Below are 13,146 nucleotides of genomic sequence, written 5' to 3'. Positions count from 1 at the left end.
TCTTCTTTTTTAAAAATAGACTTTTTTTTTTTAATAGGAGTTTTAGGTTCACAGAAAAAATTGTGCAGAAAGTACAGAGAGTTTTAAAATCCTCATTGTCTTTTGACATGACCAAAACTCTTCCTAAAGTGAACTGGATGGAATGGAGTGTTGGGATATTGGAGAATTACTGAAGTTGTCAAGGATTTCATTTTACTTGGATCCATAATCAACACCTATAGAAGCAGCAGTCAAGAAATCAAATGGTGCATTGCATTGGACAAATCTGCTACAAAGAACCTCTTTAAAATGTTAAAAAGCAAAGACGTCACTTTGAGAACTGAGGTGCACCTTACCCAAGCCATGGTGTTTTCAATCACCTGATATGCATGGGAAAGGTAGACAATGAATACGGAACACTGAAGAAGAACTGATGCCTTTGAATTATGGTGTTGGCAAAGAATATAGATATGACATGGACTTCCAGAAGAATGAAAATATCTGTCTTGGGAGAACTACAGCCAGAATGCCCCTTAGAAGTGTTTGGACATGTTATCAAGAGAGACAAGTGCCTGGAAAAGGACATCATACTTGGTAAATTAGAGAGTCAGCCAAAAAGCGGAACACCCTCAACAAGATGGATTGACACCATGGCTGTAACAGTAGGCTCAAACATAGCAGTGATTTTGAGGGTGATGCAGGACCGGGCAGTGTTTCATTCTGTTGTACATGGGGTTGCTATGAGTCAGAACCAACTTGACAGCACCTAACAACAACAATGACAACAGCAACAACAGTAACTTTGGAGCAGGAAGAATTAATTATTCCTTTGACATTGTAATAGATGAGTCATTATTTCAGTCATGGGTGATCCAAGTACAAAAATTATAGGGAAACTTGGAACTCAACGGAAAAGAGATGGAGGTATCTTGTTTATAAAATTGCCCTTTAAAGTTTCAAAAAAGTCAGTTCAAGTTGTACTGAACCTAACCCATCCACTTGTAAAATTTCTTCTTTGTGAAGTTTTCCAAATGGTAGAACACATCTAAGAAAGTATTTTGTCAGATATTGCCACTGTGTGTGTGTGTATGCATGCTTGCATGCTGGTATGTATCATATGGGAAGTTGGTGGTAAGTAAAACAGGCACAGTTTGAAATGAAATCATTGCCACAAACCCAAAGTTCTACTTAGAGAAAAGTCTTCTGCTCAGCGATTGTCCTGCCTATTCTGCCTAAGAATACAATGGAAAAGTGCAGTAGGCCATTGGAAAATTTTAAAAGTGTATCTTTCATGGCTTGGGCCCACTTTGAGAACATAATGTGACTATGCCTTTCAGGTGATCTTCACTTCCCAGCCAGGAGTGAAAAAACCACACAGTTTCCTTACATATGAGTTGCCTTTAATGTGAAAGATGACGGACCTCCCTGCCCCTTTAGGCCTACTCTCAAGTGCTAAAATCAGAGCTTGGTTTAGGTGACCCAATAACTACTGTGCCTTTCTCTTTCTCAGTCACCACAGGAGCCATGCTGGGGATTAATGGAGCAATGGAACTGCTTTTCAAGGTCATCACTCCTTATTCCCGGAAGCACACTCGAATAATCAGGTACAGAGAACATTCATGGTACTTTTTCTGTCTTTGTAATAAACGTAGAGATGGAGACAGCCCCATATAGATCCTCTTGGTGATTCCAGTTCAGTTTAGTGATGACTTCCTCCTTGAAGATACAGTACAATGACTTTATCTCCTCTCTACTTGCAACCCTCCCCACAAAATATCATTCCTCTGATCACACCAACCCTGAGTGGGTATATTATTATCCTCATTTTCAGATGAGAAAGCTAAAATGTGGAGAGAGCCTTACCCAAGGTCACAGTGCTAGGAAATGGAAAAGTTGGGATTTGAGTCAAGATTTTTCAAACTGAAAAACTCATGTTTCTTTCTGAAGACTTTAGGTATCATTTTTACTCACAGCACATCTACCATAAGTTAGTATAGTCCTCAAAACACAGTGCAGAAATGATAGGAAAGGTGATGCACCTCAGGGCCTCTAAAGAGTCAGCCAGTTAAATTTCTGATATGAGATCTGGGCCTTATAATAGTCCATCATGGTTTTGTGCTAGTCTTGAGATATCTTTTTAAGATTAGAAAATGAAACTTGGCCTATTCACTCTGTCTCTGCTGGCTGGCGTGGAGTGAATCACAGAGTTAAAAAGGTAGATGGTCAGACATGAAGGCTTTAGAGATATTCGGAACCATTAAGATCCATCATTTATGGGAGTGACTCAGCAAGGACCTTGAAAGAATATTAGAAGAAATTCAGCCAATTTCTAAGATATATGGGCTCATTTGGCAAGTAGCATTTCCATGCCCAGCCATGATATTTTCTGCATCCCGGGATCAATCTTAGACTCATGTTCCACCTGATTATTTTTCTCTTGGGTCGCTGCAGTAATATCATTATCATCCATTCTCACCTTCAGCTCTCTACACCGGCATTTCCTGGAGTGAAATACTTTCCATCTCAGTTAAAAAACAAAACAAAATGAAGTTTCCTCATTATATAAATTGGGAAGCACTGGATTAAAGTTAGATAGGTCTCCACCATAAGACTTCTCAGAGCCTTTGTAAGCCCAACACATACTGAGACTATCTAAGATGGGTATATGTATTATAACTTACTCTGAAACTGATTTGGCCAGGGAACTATTGTTTTTTTTTTTTTGAGCATCATCTTTTTGGAAAATCAATGTTCTATGTATTTCATTTTGGAAAACTCTCCTCTGGAGTGCAAATGTACTGCAAATTGGAATCCAGCTAAATTTTACCAAGGCATCCTCATCTAGTAGGTATAAAACTTCAGAGTCACAGACTCAGAGGCAAAAATTTTTTTTCCTTAGTTTTCTATAATTATACTTTGCTTTAGCTGCCTTTGAGTTGGCCACTGACTCATGGTGATCCCATGTACAATGTGATCGGACCATAGTGATGCATAGGGTTTTCACTGGCTGATTTTCTGAAGTAGATTTCCAGGCCTTTCTTTCTAGTTGTCTTAGTCTGGAAGCTCTGCTGAACCCTGTTCAGCATCATAGCACTGACAGATGGGTAGTGTCTGCTCATGAGCTATGCTGGCTGGGAATCAAACCTTGGGTTTCCTGCGTATTTGGTGAGAATTCTACTACTGCCCACTAATTATACTTTATTTCTGTCTTAAACCTCCATTTATGTCAGATGACAAAAATATAAATCAGTGCTGTCTTACAGGGAATCTAAGTCAAATTAGCAATTCTTTGGTCCGTTCGTGGTTTTTATTCCTCTCTTTTTCTTCCTGGGGCTGCATCAAAGTTCCAAGAAGCTTATGGCAGAGCCCGTGTATTGATGGAAGAGTGCAGCGTGCCGTTGGTCATCCTGTGTCCATTCTGACATGTCATTAGTCTTGTCTGATCCATACCATTGTTTGTAGACCTTTGCTGCTGATGTGTGAAGTCTCAACATGTTTTTTGGTCACAGAATCCAAGAACTTTATATTTTCGTCCTATCCACAATGTCCTTTCTAATCTGATGCCGTCTCTGTTCATCCATTCAGCAGCTCAGGAACTTCTGGCTGCTTTCCCCACATTGCAGGTTGGCCCTGACTTACAACCGGGTTCCATTCTGATGACTCCATTTTAAGTCAATTCTTGGTAAGTCAAATAACTTTTTTTTTTTTTTTGGTTTCATTATTGCCTTGTATTCGACTTACATCAGAATCAACTTAAGATGGAGTTGTCAGAACGGAACCCCGTCATAAGTCAGGGACTACCCGTACTTCTTATTTTTTTAAGTTTTCATTATTATTGCCTTTTATTATCAGTGTTTTTATAAATTTGATCTTTATTTGTCTTTGGGGTTTGGAAAAATTACACACAAACTTAGAGATCTATCTTAATACATAAAGCAAAAAACAAAACAAAACAAAACCCAAACCAAACCCATTGTCATCCGTTCAATTCTGACTCAGATCTTAATTCATGCATACATAGAAAAACACACAAATTATAAAAATGTACCCTGACGATGAAGAAGAGGTGGACAGCATTGGCACTTTGTCAGCTGTGGTAATAACTCCACTTGTGGAAGGTTCTGGATCATCTGGGTAATCCCTGGGAACGGGGATAGCGTTTTTAGTCAGGAAATGAGTGAGAGTTGTCTGTATGGTCCTTTTCTTTTTTTCTTCATATATTTCACGGTAACATCTCACTGCTTCCCCAATCTGCCCGTTGACTTTAGCAAAGTAATCAGTGTTTGGGTCCGTGTTTTCAAGCAACTGAAGCCCCTGATTTAGTTTAGAAAAAAAACTTCAGCTAATCTTTCACTGTAAATTTTTTTGACAACTTCTCTCCTTCCTTTTCCTCATCTTTTCTTTCCTCTTCGGCATTCCTTTCTTCTTCAAAATTAGGCCCTGATCTGTGAGTTCCCCTTCTTTGTGATCTATGAGCTGTTGCACGTCGGCAATACCAAGTTCTAAGTTCAGCGTTCTTGCTATATGGATGATTTGTCCACCAATCTCTTCCATCGTATTATCCTGATCAAATGCTTGGTGCGTGTTCACATAACTCAACAATTTTTCCTCAAATTCCCTGCATGCATTTTACTGTAACTTTCTTTCAGGAAGAGGCAATGTTCTGAATATGCTGAAAAATATTACAATGAAGTCAGCAGTCAGTGTCGTAACAATGAAGTAGGAGCCATAAGGGCTGTTGGACACATGCTCACTTCAATTGTCTTATGTTGTTAGAGTTTAACGTTGCCCAACTTTCTGTCCTTTACGGCTCCCTACACAGACACCAATGCAGACTTCACTGTAGACCAGGCCATAGCCTGCTATGGGGCAGTGTTTTGAACAGTAAATCACAACACTGAACATCTGCAAGTGACCATCTGAGAATGATAATGTCAGCAAATTACAAGCAACATTGTAAATAGTATTTATTACTAATGATAAGATGTACAATAAAAACAAAACAAAACCCAAAACAGTGGTCATAAGTAAGGTTTGTTGTAACACGAATATATCATAAATTTGGGACTACGTGCATATGGAAATCCATGAGCAAGCCTGCTGGGCCCATCCACACCACACGGGAGCCTCATGCCGTCATCTCTGCTTTGCTATCTGAGTGCCATGTTGTTTGGAGGGCTTCTGGAAGATGCTTGTGATTCTTCTGGATAACCTTGGAAATCAAGGCACGAGGCCCCTCTCTTCTGGGGTCTTGATAGCTTTTATTCTCTCTCTCATCAGGCTTGGGGGCAAGGTAGAGCAGACAGCAAAGCGTAGGAACCTCCTTCTCAGAGAATCATACTACCTAGTAGCTATTTGTCTTGCTTTCTTTTCCTTCAGTAAAGGGAGCTGAATGCAGGCACCACAGGAAAATGAAAAAGTAACACCAGGAATGAATGGGTTGGGAATGGAGGAAGACGGCAAGGGAAGGAAAAGCTGAGGGCTGGGGGGTAAGGAAATAAGGTGTTTCTAGTGACTAAAGGGAACTTTTCAGGGACCTGAGGCCTAGTTCTGCATTTCTGGCCTGTTCTGTACATTTTGAGCAAGGTGATTCCCCTTTTTTAGCCAATGCCAAATTAAAACCAAACCTCCACAGAGAAGAGGATTTATCACCAACCATTCACAGCTGTCATTGCTAGGCCTTTATGATCTGCCCCGCACAGTGCTAAGTTCTTAGCATGCATTATCTCATTCGGTTCTCTCCTCAACTCTAGGAAGCAGGCGCTTTAACTGCTCTAATTTTGCAGGAAAAACATTGAAGCTGAAAGAAGTTAAGTAACCTACTGGGATTTAAGTGAAAGAGCTGGGATTTAAACGCTGCCTGTGCGTGAACCTTTTTTTTTTTTTTTTTTGGTGCGTGAACCTTAGTTCCTAAACCACCACTGTGTTATCTTATACGTCTACTTCTAGCATTTTATTTCTAACACCACCGTATGTAAGACGATCATAAGCAGTTAAAGTTTGTTTAAGTTCCTGTTACTGTCTAAATGGCTCTTACTCATGGAACAACTTCCTTAATGATAGGGGAGTCTTACTTTTCCATTGAATGGCTACATTCTCTCGAGGGCTAAATGTCTGTTCCCTAAGCTTTTGAATTCTTTTTCCTGAAGCTATCTTGTTTTCCACCTCCCTCCGTCCCCCTCCTCAACAACAAGGTTAAGGGTAAAAATGTTGAAATCAGAAGCCTCCTTCCTGTTTCCTTGGCGAGTCATGTAACCTAAAGGCGGTTAAAGTTGGCTGAAGTTTTGGCGTTTCCCAAATGCGAATGTCCAGTCCGACCTTCTAGGCTTGTAAACTATGAAGTGCTATGATATCGTTAATTCTATGAATACAAATATTATTGGATAAGTGGCCGCCCATTTTGGATAAGCCAGCAGAGGTTAGGTAAGAACACAGAGATTAGAACTTTCTGCCAATAGCCACCTTCTCCCATGAAATCCACCCCCAAAATAGTAACCAAGAAGCACCCAAGTGAATTCTCCTCAGCTCTATTTAGATGCCAAACCCTGTGGCTCGAAGTGGTCTTCCAGGAAGGAGATGAGGTGGTAACATGCCAGGGGACCTGAATAGCCCTACTGGATATCATCCTCCAATGCTAACAAGCTATGGGAGAGTTATTCTGGGATGTCTTTGTATGAGCAGATGCCCAGTGTTGTATACTATGACTCCTCTCTCCTGCGGAGATTAAGCCTGCCCTACTTCTCTAGCACAAACCTAAAATTAGTTTTGCAGCTGTCCTCTGCTGAAGCCCTGTCTTCAGATCATACTCAGGGCAAGATTTATGAAAGAAGCATCAACCACATGCCTTTGAGAGAGAAGGTGCATGCGGAGCAATGTCCCTAACCCTCTGTAGCTTTGTGCCTGCTCTCATCCCCAGGAGATGTGGCTGTTACAGCCTCTCTCACTCCCCAAATACCCCCATGTGGTCACAGTTTTACCGCTGTGCACTTGTATTGGTGCACCTGTTCCACTCCTTTTGCTCCTCATGACCACCACCCTAGTCTGAACAGTTGTTGTCAGACTTGGAATGATGCTGTAGCCTCTAAAGGATCTACTCTGACTTCAAAGCAATCAAGAATGTGCCTCAACCTCCCTTTCCAGCCTTATATTTCATTCTTCTTCTCATTTCTCTTTCCAGCTAACCATCCCTGAATGTGGCATGCCCTATCCTGCCCCAGGTCTTGGCTCAGGTGTTTTCCTTCCTTTGGAATGGCTTCTCTGTCTTATTGAGCTGTAGAACTTCTACCCATTCTTCAGGCCCCACCTCATGCTACCTGCCTCGTCTCATTTTTCAATGGATACTAAAACAAAGAAGTCATCTCTTCTCAACTCCTCTACAGGATGTTCTTCATACCTTCTTTAAACATGCATCACATTTAACTCCCTGTTGGCCTGCATATCTTCTCTCCTCTCTAAATTCTTAACTTCTTAAGGGTTGTTCTTACCTGCTGTTGAGTCGGCCCCTGGCTCATGACAACCCCATGCACAATGGAACAAAATGCTACTCAGTTCTGCGCCACTCCCTGACAGGTTAAGAATTGGACTGTTGTGATTTATAGGGTTTTCACTGGCTGATTTTTGGAAGTAGATCACCAGGCCTTTCCTTCTAGTTGTCTTAGTCTGGAAGCTCCCCTGAAATCTAATCAACGTCATTTCTGTTGCAGTCTAATTGATTCTGACTCATAGCTGCCTTGTAGGATAGGGTAAAACTGCCCCACAGGGTTTCCGAGGCTGTAATCTTTATGTAGGCAGACTGCCACATCCTTCTCCTGCTGAATGGCTGGTGGGTTCAAACCACTGACCTTTACATTAGCAGCTGAGTGCTTAACCACAGCACCATCAGGGCTCCTTGTTCAGCATCACAGGTGTACACAAGCCTCCACTGATAGATGGGTGGTGGCTGCACTTGAGGTCCACTGGCCAGGAATCAAACCCAGTTCTCCTGCCTGAGGCAAAAATTCCACCACTGAGCCACCAATGCCCTCTGTTCTGAGGGTAGAAATAAAATTATACTTATCCTTCTGTTCTTCCTAGGGTCTAGCCAAGTGCCTGGAGTATGGTAGGTTCTTAACCTAATTCAAAATAAATACTTTAATTTTCTTTCTTTTTTTTTTGTGAATTGCCTATCTAATGATGAATAAAAGCCAGTATTTACTGGGTGTGTACTATGCTAGACATTTCATATTTACTATCTTATTCTCCCTTGATCCCGAGCTGTTTCTGCATGTGAGTTTCCACCATGTCTAAACATGCCTAGAAAATGATATGGCAAGCCTACCAAAAACCTATTTGCATAAGGGACTTAGGTGCCTTCTATACTTCTCATACTAAGTGAGTGAGCATAACCGCCATCTTGAAGGGGAACAAAGTCTCACTCAGGGAAAGAAAAATTTGGAGTCTTTTGTTTCTTACAGTAGTCTGGGGAACTGACAGAGACCAGCAGAAGGGAAAGATCTGAATTTGAGGGCACATGGGGGGCACATTCACATTTAAGCTTTGCCTAATATTTGACATAGACTTCCAGTGTTTGGTCTGATGATGCAATCAGCTAGGGATTTAGGATATCTGGGGAAGCTTTACACAGAGATAAGAAGGGGAAAGTGACACTGGGTCAGAGTGTGCTAGTTTGCTGTACCGTGGACAAATTTGTTTACCTGCACCAAAGCTGTCTTTCAGCTGTCCAAACTCATTAAGTAGAAAAATTTATTAGGACAAAGACAGATTGCTTGTCTGTGACTGACTCATCTTGTGACCTTAGAAAAGCTCGTGTTCATTCTATGTCTCAACACCTCCTGCTAGTAGCTGTCCCCTTGTTTCCTCATTTCCAGGATGGGCCTGAGGGTTCTGGTAACAATAATGTCTGTTTCCACTGGTCGTCCACTTGACCTTTTCCAAAATATGGCCGCATCTCCTCTGATCCCACTGGATCCTCACTACTTAATATTTAGCCCAATCTTTGAAGATGGGTTATCAATTGGCATCCTCAGTGTATCTCCTGGGACTTTAAACTCTCATGGTTTGCCTTGCCTTATATCTTAGAAGCTAACCCTTGAGCCTGTTGCACCCCCTAATCATTGCAGCCATAGTTTGGAAAATAAGACGCAGGGTCTCCCACGGACTGAGATGCTTTCTTCATCCTTCAGCAGACACATCACCTTCATTTTCTCTGAGCTTCCCCAAGAACCTGGGAGGTCAGAAAGTATGTTGTTCAGGACCATGATGATCTCACCACCACGGAAATCAACACCTTTGATATTTTCACCCCTTCAGTCTCCTCTCAGGTTTTCATCAGGGACCTCATGCTATAATTTATACTCTTCAGGCTCAGGGGTGCCTGGGGCATAGGCTGTTACCGGGCTGTGAGGTTCAGAGCACCTGGGCTTGAACACCGTGGCAAGAGGAGATGGATGCGTTGGATCTTCAACCAGCCTCACAAGCAAATTCTTCAGCTTAGTCTGTCCCCATAGCTCCCTGTGCTTAGAATGGTGTTAAGCCGTCTTCTCCCTTCAAAGGCCCAGTCTCAGGGCATCTCTGGCATTTGAGCTCTGCCTGAGTGCAGGATTACTGGGCAATGCTTCCTTGGTAGCTCTTTATGGTGATTTCATTTTCAATTTATGAGCTGGGAAAAATGTCCTGCTTCCCCTCTATCTCCCCTCAAATCACTGTCTTTCCCCAAAGCCAGGCTTTCTGGGCTTTCTCCAACCGTCACACCATTCCACTTTATCTGATAATGTTTCTGGGTAGATAGATGAGTGGAGACTCAACAAAAGCTAATGGGTTCCCTGAGATCATGAGGGATTGTGTGACTCACAGTTATTCTTGTCACTAAGAAAATGGGAATCCAAGTTACAAGAACCAGATTTTTCTGTTTCTCAAAATAGCTACTGAATTCCTCCTTGGGTTTTCATCCCAATCCCCTTCCCACCCTTAATGGCTTTGCAATTTCTGCTGCTTTTCATTCAACATAAACTCTGTGGTCTCTGGGGCACAAGCTTACATTGGGGGCTCAGAAGCTGTGTGCTCCAGAGCACTTGGACTCAAATATCTTGGAACAGGAACAAAAAAATTTTTTTCAGTATTCACCAGTACTGATTTTGGGGGTATGCAGCATAGGTTCAACTTACTGACAGAGTGATTAGCACATCTGCAATCTGACTCCAAGCCTGTAGCTGATGGTGGAATGAAGTTTCCTACATGTATTAAACCTAGGTTTAAAAGTTTAAATCCTTTTCATCTTCTTGAGAAGCCAGTGACCTCTCCCTGATTATGACCAGTCATAGATATTCAAGTCATGGAATCTCAAGCTGGAAGGTCTTTAGGAAGCTGTTGGTCCGACTCCTTCATCTTAAATATGAGGTCACTGAAACCCTGAGAGGCCTAACCAAGGCTCTACTCCAGTTTCAAGGTACTTTTTACTACTCTAAGATGTTCTGCCACCAAATAAAAATAAAAATGCAGTGAACTAGAACTTCTAACATTTATTTGACAACATTCTATGTGCCAGGCTCAGTGCGAGGCATTGGATTTGTGAACAACAGAAGGTGGATCCTGTCCTCAAGTTGCTGACAGTTAATGTCAGCGATAATAATGCAATGTGATGGGAAGGTTGACTTAGTTTCCTGGTGCTGCTGCAACAGAAATACCACAAATGGGTGGCTTTAAAATACAAAAAGTTATTTTCTTACAGTTCTGGAGTCTAAAAGTCCAAATCAGGGTCTTGGCTGTGTCAGTTCTTCCTTGTCAGTAGCCTGGGGTTTCCTTGGCTCTTTGGCTTGAGGAGGATACTTCCCCAATATGTGCTTGCCTCCATGTGTAATCTGTTTTTTTTTTTTTAATAGCTCAGAATTGATTAGGTTTTAGACATACTCTATACTGGCATGGTCTTATTAACATAACATTAGATTGCATTATGAATGGTCTTATTAACATAACAGATTGCGTAATGGAAGATGATTATATTACATTACATCCATAGGTACAGGAGTTAAGATTCCAAAATGTATTTTGAAGAACACAATTCAATCCATAACAAAGGCCCTACATTCTGACCCAGTGTTGGGCTTGTGAAATCAGCCAGCTTCCTGTTCTGTGGATATGTTCCTATAATGCCTGTACGCATAACTTCCCTCAGAGCTGAGAAATCAGGGCCTCTGCTCTGGGCACTATACCTCATGAGGTCTCTCGATTTTAAGAGCCTTCCTTGAAATGTATAAAGTACCTGTCTTAGTCATCTAGTGCTGCTACAACAGGAATACCACAAGTGGATGCTTAAACAAAGAGAAATTTATTCTCTCACTGTCTAGTAGGCTATAAAAGTCCAAATTCAGGGCATCAACTCCAGGGGAAGGCCTTCGTTCTCTGTCAGCTCTGGAGAAAGGTCCTTGTCATCAGTCTTCTCTTGGTCTGGGAGCATCTCAGTGCCGGAACCTCGAGTCCAAAGGATGCACTCTGCTCCCGGCACCGCTTTCTTGGTGGTATGAGGTTCCCGCATCTCTCTGCTCACTTCTCTCTTTTATATCTCAAAAGAGATTGGCTTAAGACACTACCTAATCTTGTGGACTTCATCAATATAACTGCCGCTAATTTTTCTGTTTTTTTTAAATCCACCTTATTATATCATAGTAATAGGATTTACAACATATAGGGAAATCTGACCAGAAGATGAAATGGTAGAAAATCATACAATCATACAAGGGAATCATGACCTAGCCAGGTTGACAGATGTTTTTTGGGGACACAATTCAGTCCATGCAGTACCCCTCTGGTACCTGGGATGGGCTGGGGGACTGGCAGTGCCATCCAGATGGGGCTTTCTGAGCCCAGGCTGAGACAAGTGTGGACTCTGGTCCCTGATTCTCCCCTTTGGGGTGGACTCTGGTTCCCTCCCATCCTGGGAGAGGGGGTAGGCCAGATTCCTTGAGGAGGAGGAGCTCTAGAGTGAGTCCCAATGAGGTTGTCCTGGGGTTCTGTGGTCAATCCTCATGCAAGGAGAGCAACCTGGCAAGCAGATCCCTCCTGCTAGCTGGTATGGTATTTCTTCCTTAGGATGACACGGGGCAGTCAGGATTGTGCTGATGTGCTGATTTGGGGTGCATCAAATTGTTTACATAGACAGGGGCTCTGAAAAAATTACTTCTTGGGTTCTGCGTATGTTAGGGGTAGCCCTATTTGCACCTCCACTCCTTGTGAAGGTCCTCTCCAGAGACTTCATTTCCATTTTGACAAATGTTTGCATCTTACTGTAAATCATACCCTCCTCATATACCATAACCAACCAAAAATATGTGGGGGAGGGGGCTGAAGGGTAGGGGGAAGGTACAGAAAGAATCTTGTCAGGAAAGACACCTGGATTCTGCGATCTTCCCCTTTCCCTTTGAGGAAATTGGTATTTCTAATAGGTCATGACCAAACTCTTCCAGTATCAATTCCACACTTCAGACATGATGTATTGTAAAGCCAGTCCAAAACCAAAAACCAAACCCAGTGCTGTAGAGTCGATTCTGACTCATAGCGACCCCATAGGACAGAGTAAAACTGCCCCATAGAGTTTTCAAGGAGCACCTGGTGGATTAGAACTGCCGACCCTTTGGTTAGCAGCTATAGCACTTAACCACTATGCTACCAGGGTTTCCGTGTAAAGCCAGTAGGGGACGAAAACACACCCTGCTTTTTCTGTGGGGCTGTGAGTTGGCGTAGCGCCTGGAGATGTTTTGTTTAACAGAAACAAGCCAAGTCAATTAGCTGGGAAGGAAAGGGTCAGAAGGAAGCTGTTACACAGATGTACAACCATCTAAAACTAGCTGCTTTTAAGGGATTTAGGCAGAAATTGCAGGATAGGGACAGATTGGAGGCTTTCTGTCTAAGTTTAATTATAGTGCCATTTTAATATTAGATCTTTATGTGATCATTAATTATATTTAGCAGAGCTTAAGAGAAAAAAATGGGTAGAGAACAATGGAGTACCCATTTAAAAGGAGTAAATTATTACAAATTAGGTTTGGATTTTTTTCAGGTGGCACATAGTAGGTATTTAATAAATACCAGTTGAATAAATGAACATTGTTGTTTTGGTTTGCCTGAATTGCACCCTTTTGACCATACATTTATTTATTTAATAGGTACTTAATG

General features: G+C 42.0%; 1 protein-coding gene across 9 annotated transcripts in view; it reads left to right on the top strand.

Moving 5' to 3' along the window:
- AGBL1 (AGBL carboxypeptidase 1) overlaps positions 1 to 13,146 on the top strand; it is a 1,130,253-nt gene that overhangs the window by 75,601 nt on the left and 1,041,506 nt on the right. For all 9 annotated transcript variants that reach the window (XM_049905901.1, XM_049905902.1, XM_049905900.1 and 6 more), the window contains one exon: positions 1,490 to 1,583. In XM_049905901.1, coding sequence (XP_049761858.1) covers positions 1,490 to 1,583 — 94 coding nt within the window. The remainder of the gene's footprint in view (positions 1 to 1,489; positions 1,584 to 13,146) is intronic.

Source organism: Elephas maximus, chromosome 13, assembly GCF_024166365.1.
Source record: "Elephas maximus indicus isolate mEleMax1 chromosome 13, mEleMax1 primary haplotype, whole genome shotgun sequence".
Classification (NCBI taxonomy): Eukaryota; Metazoa; Chordata; class Mammalia; order Proboscidea; family Elephantidae; genus Elephas; species Elephas maximus.
This window is presented reverse-complemented; position numbering and strand designations above follow the sequence as displayed.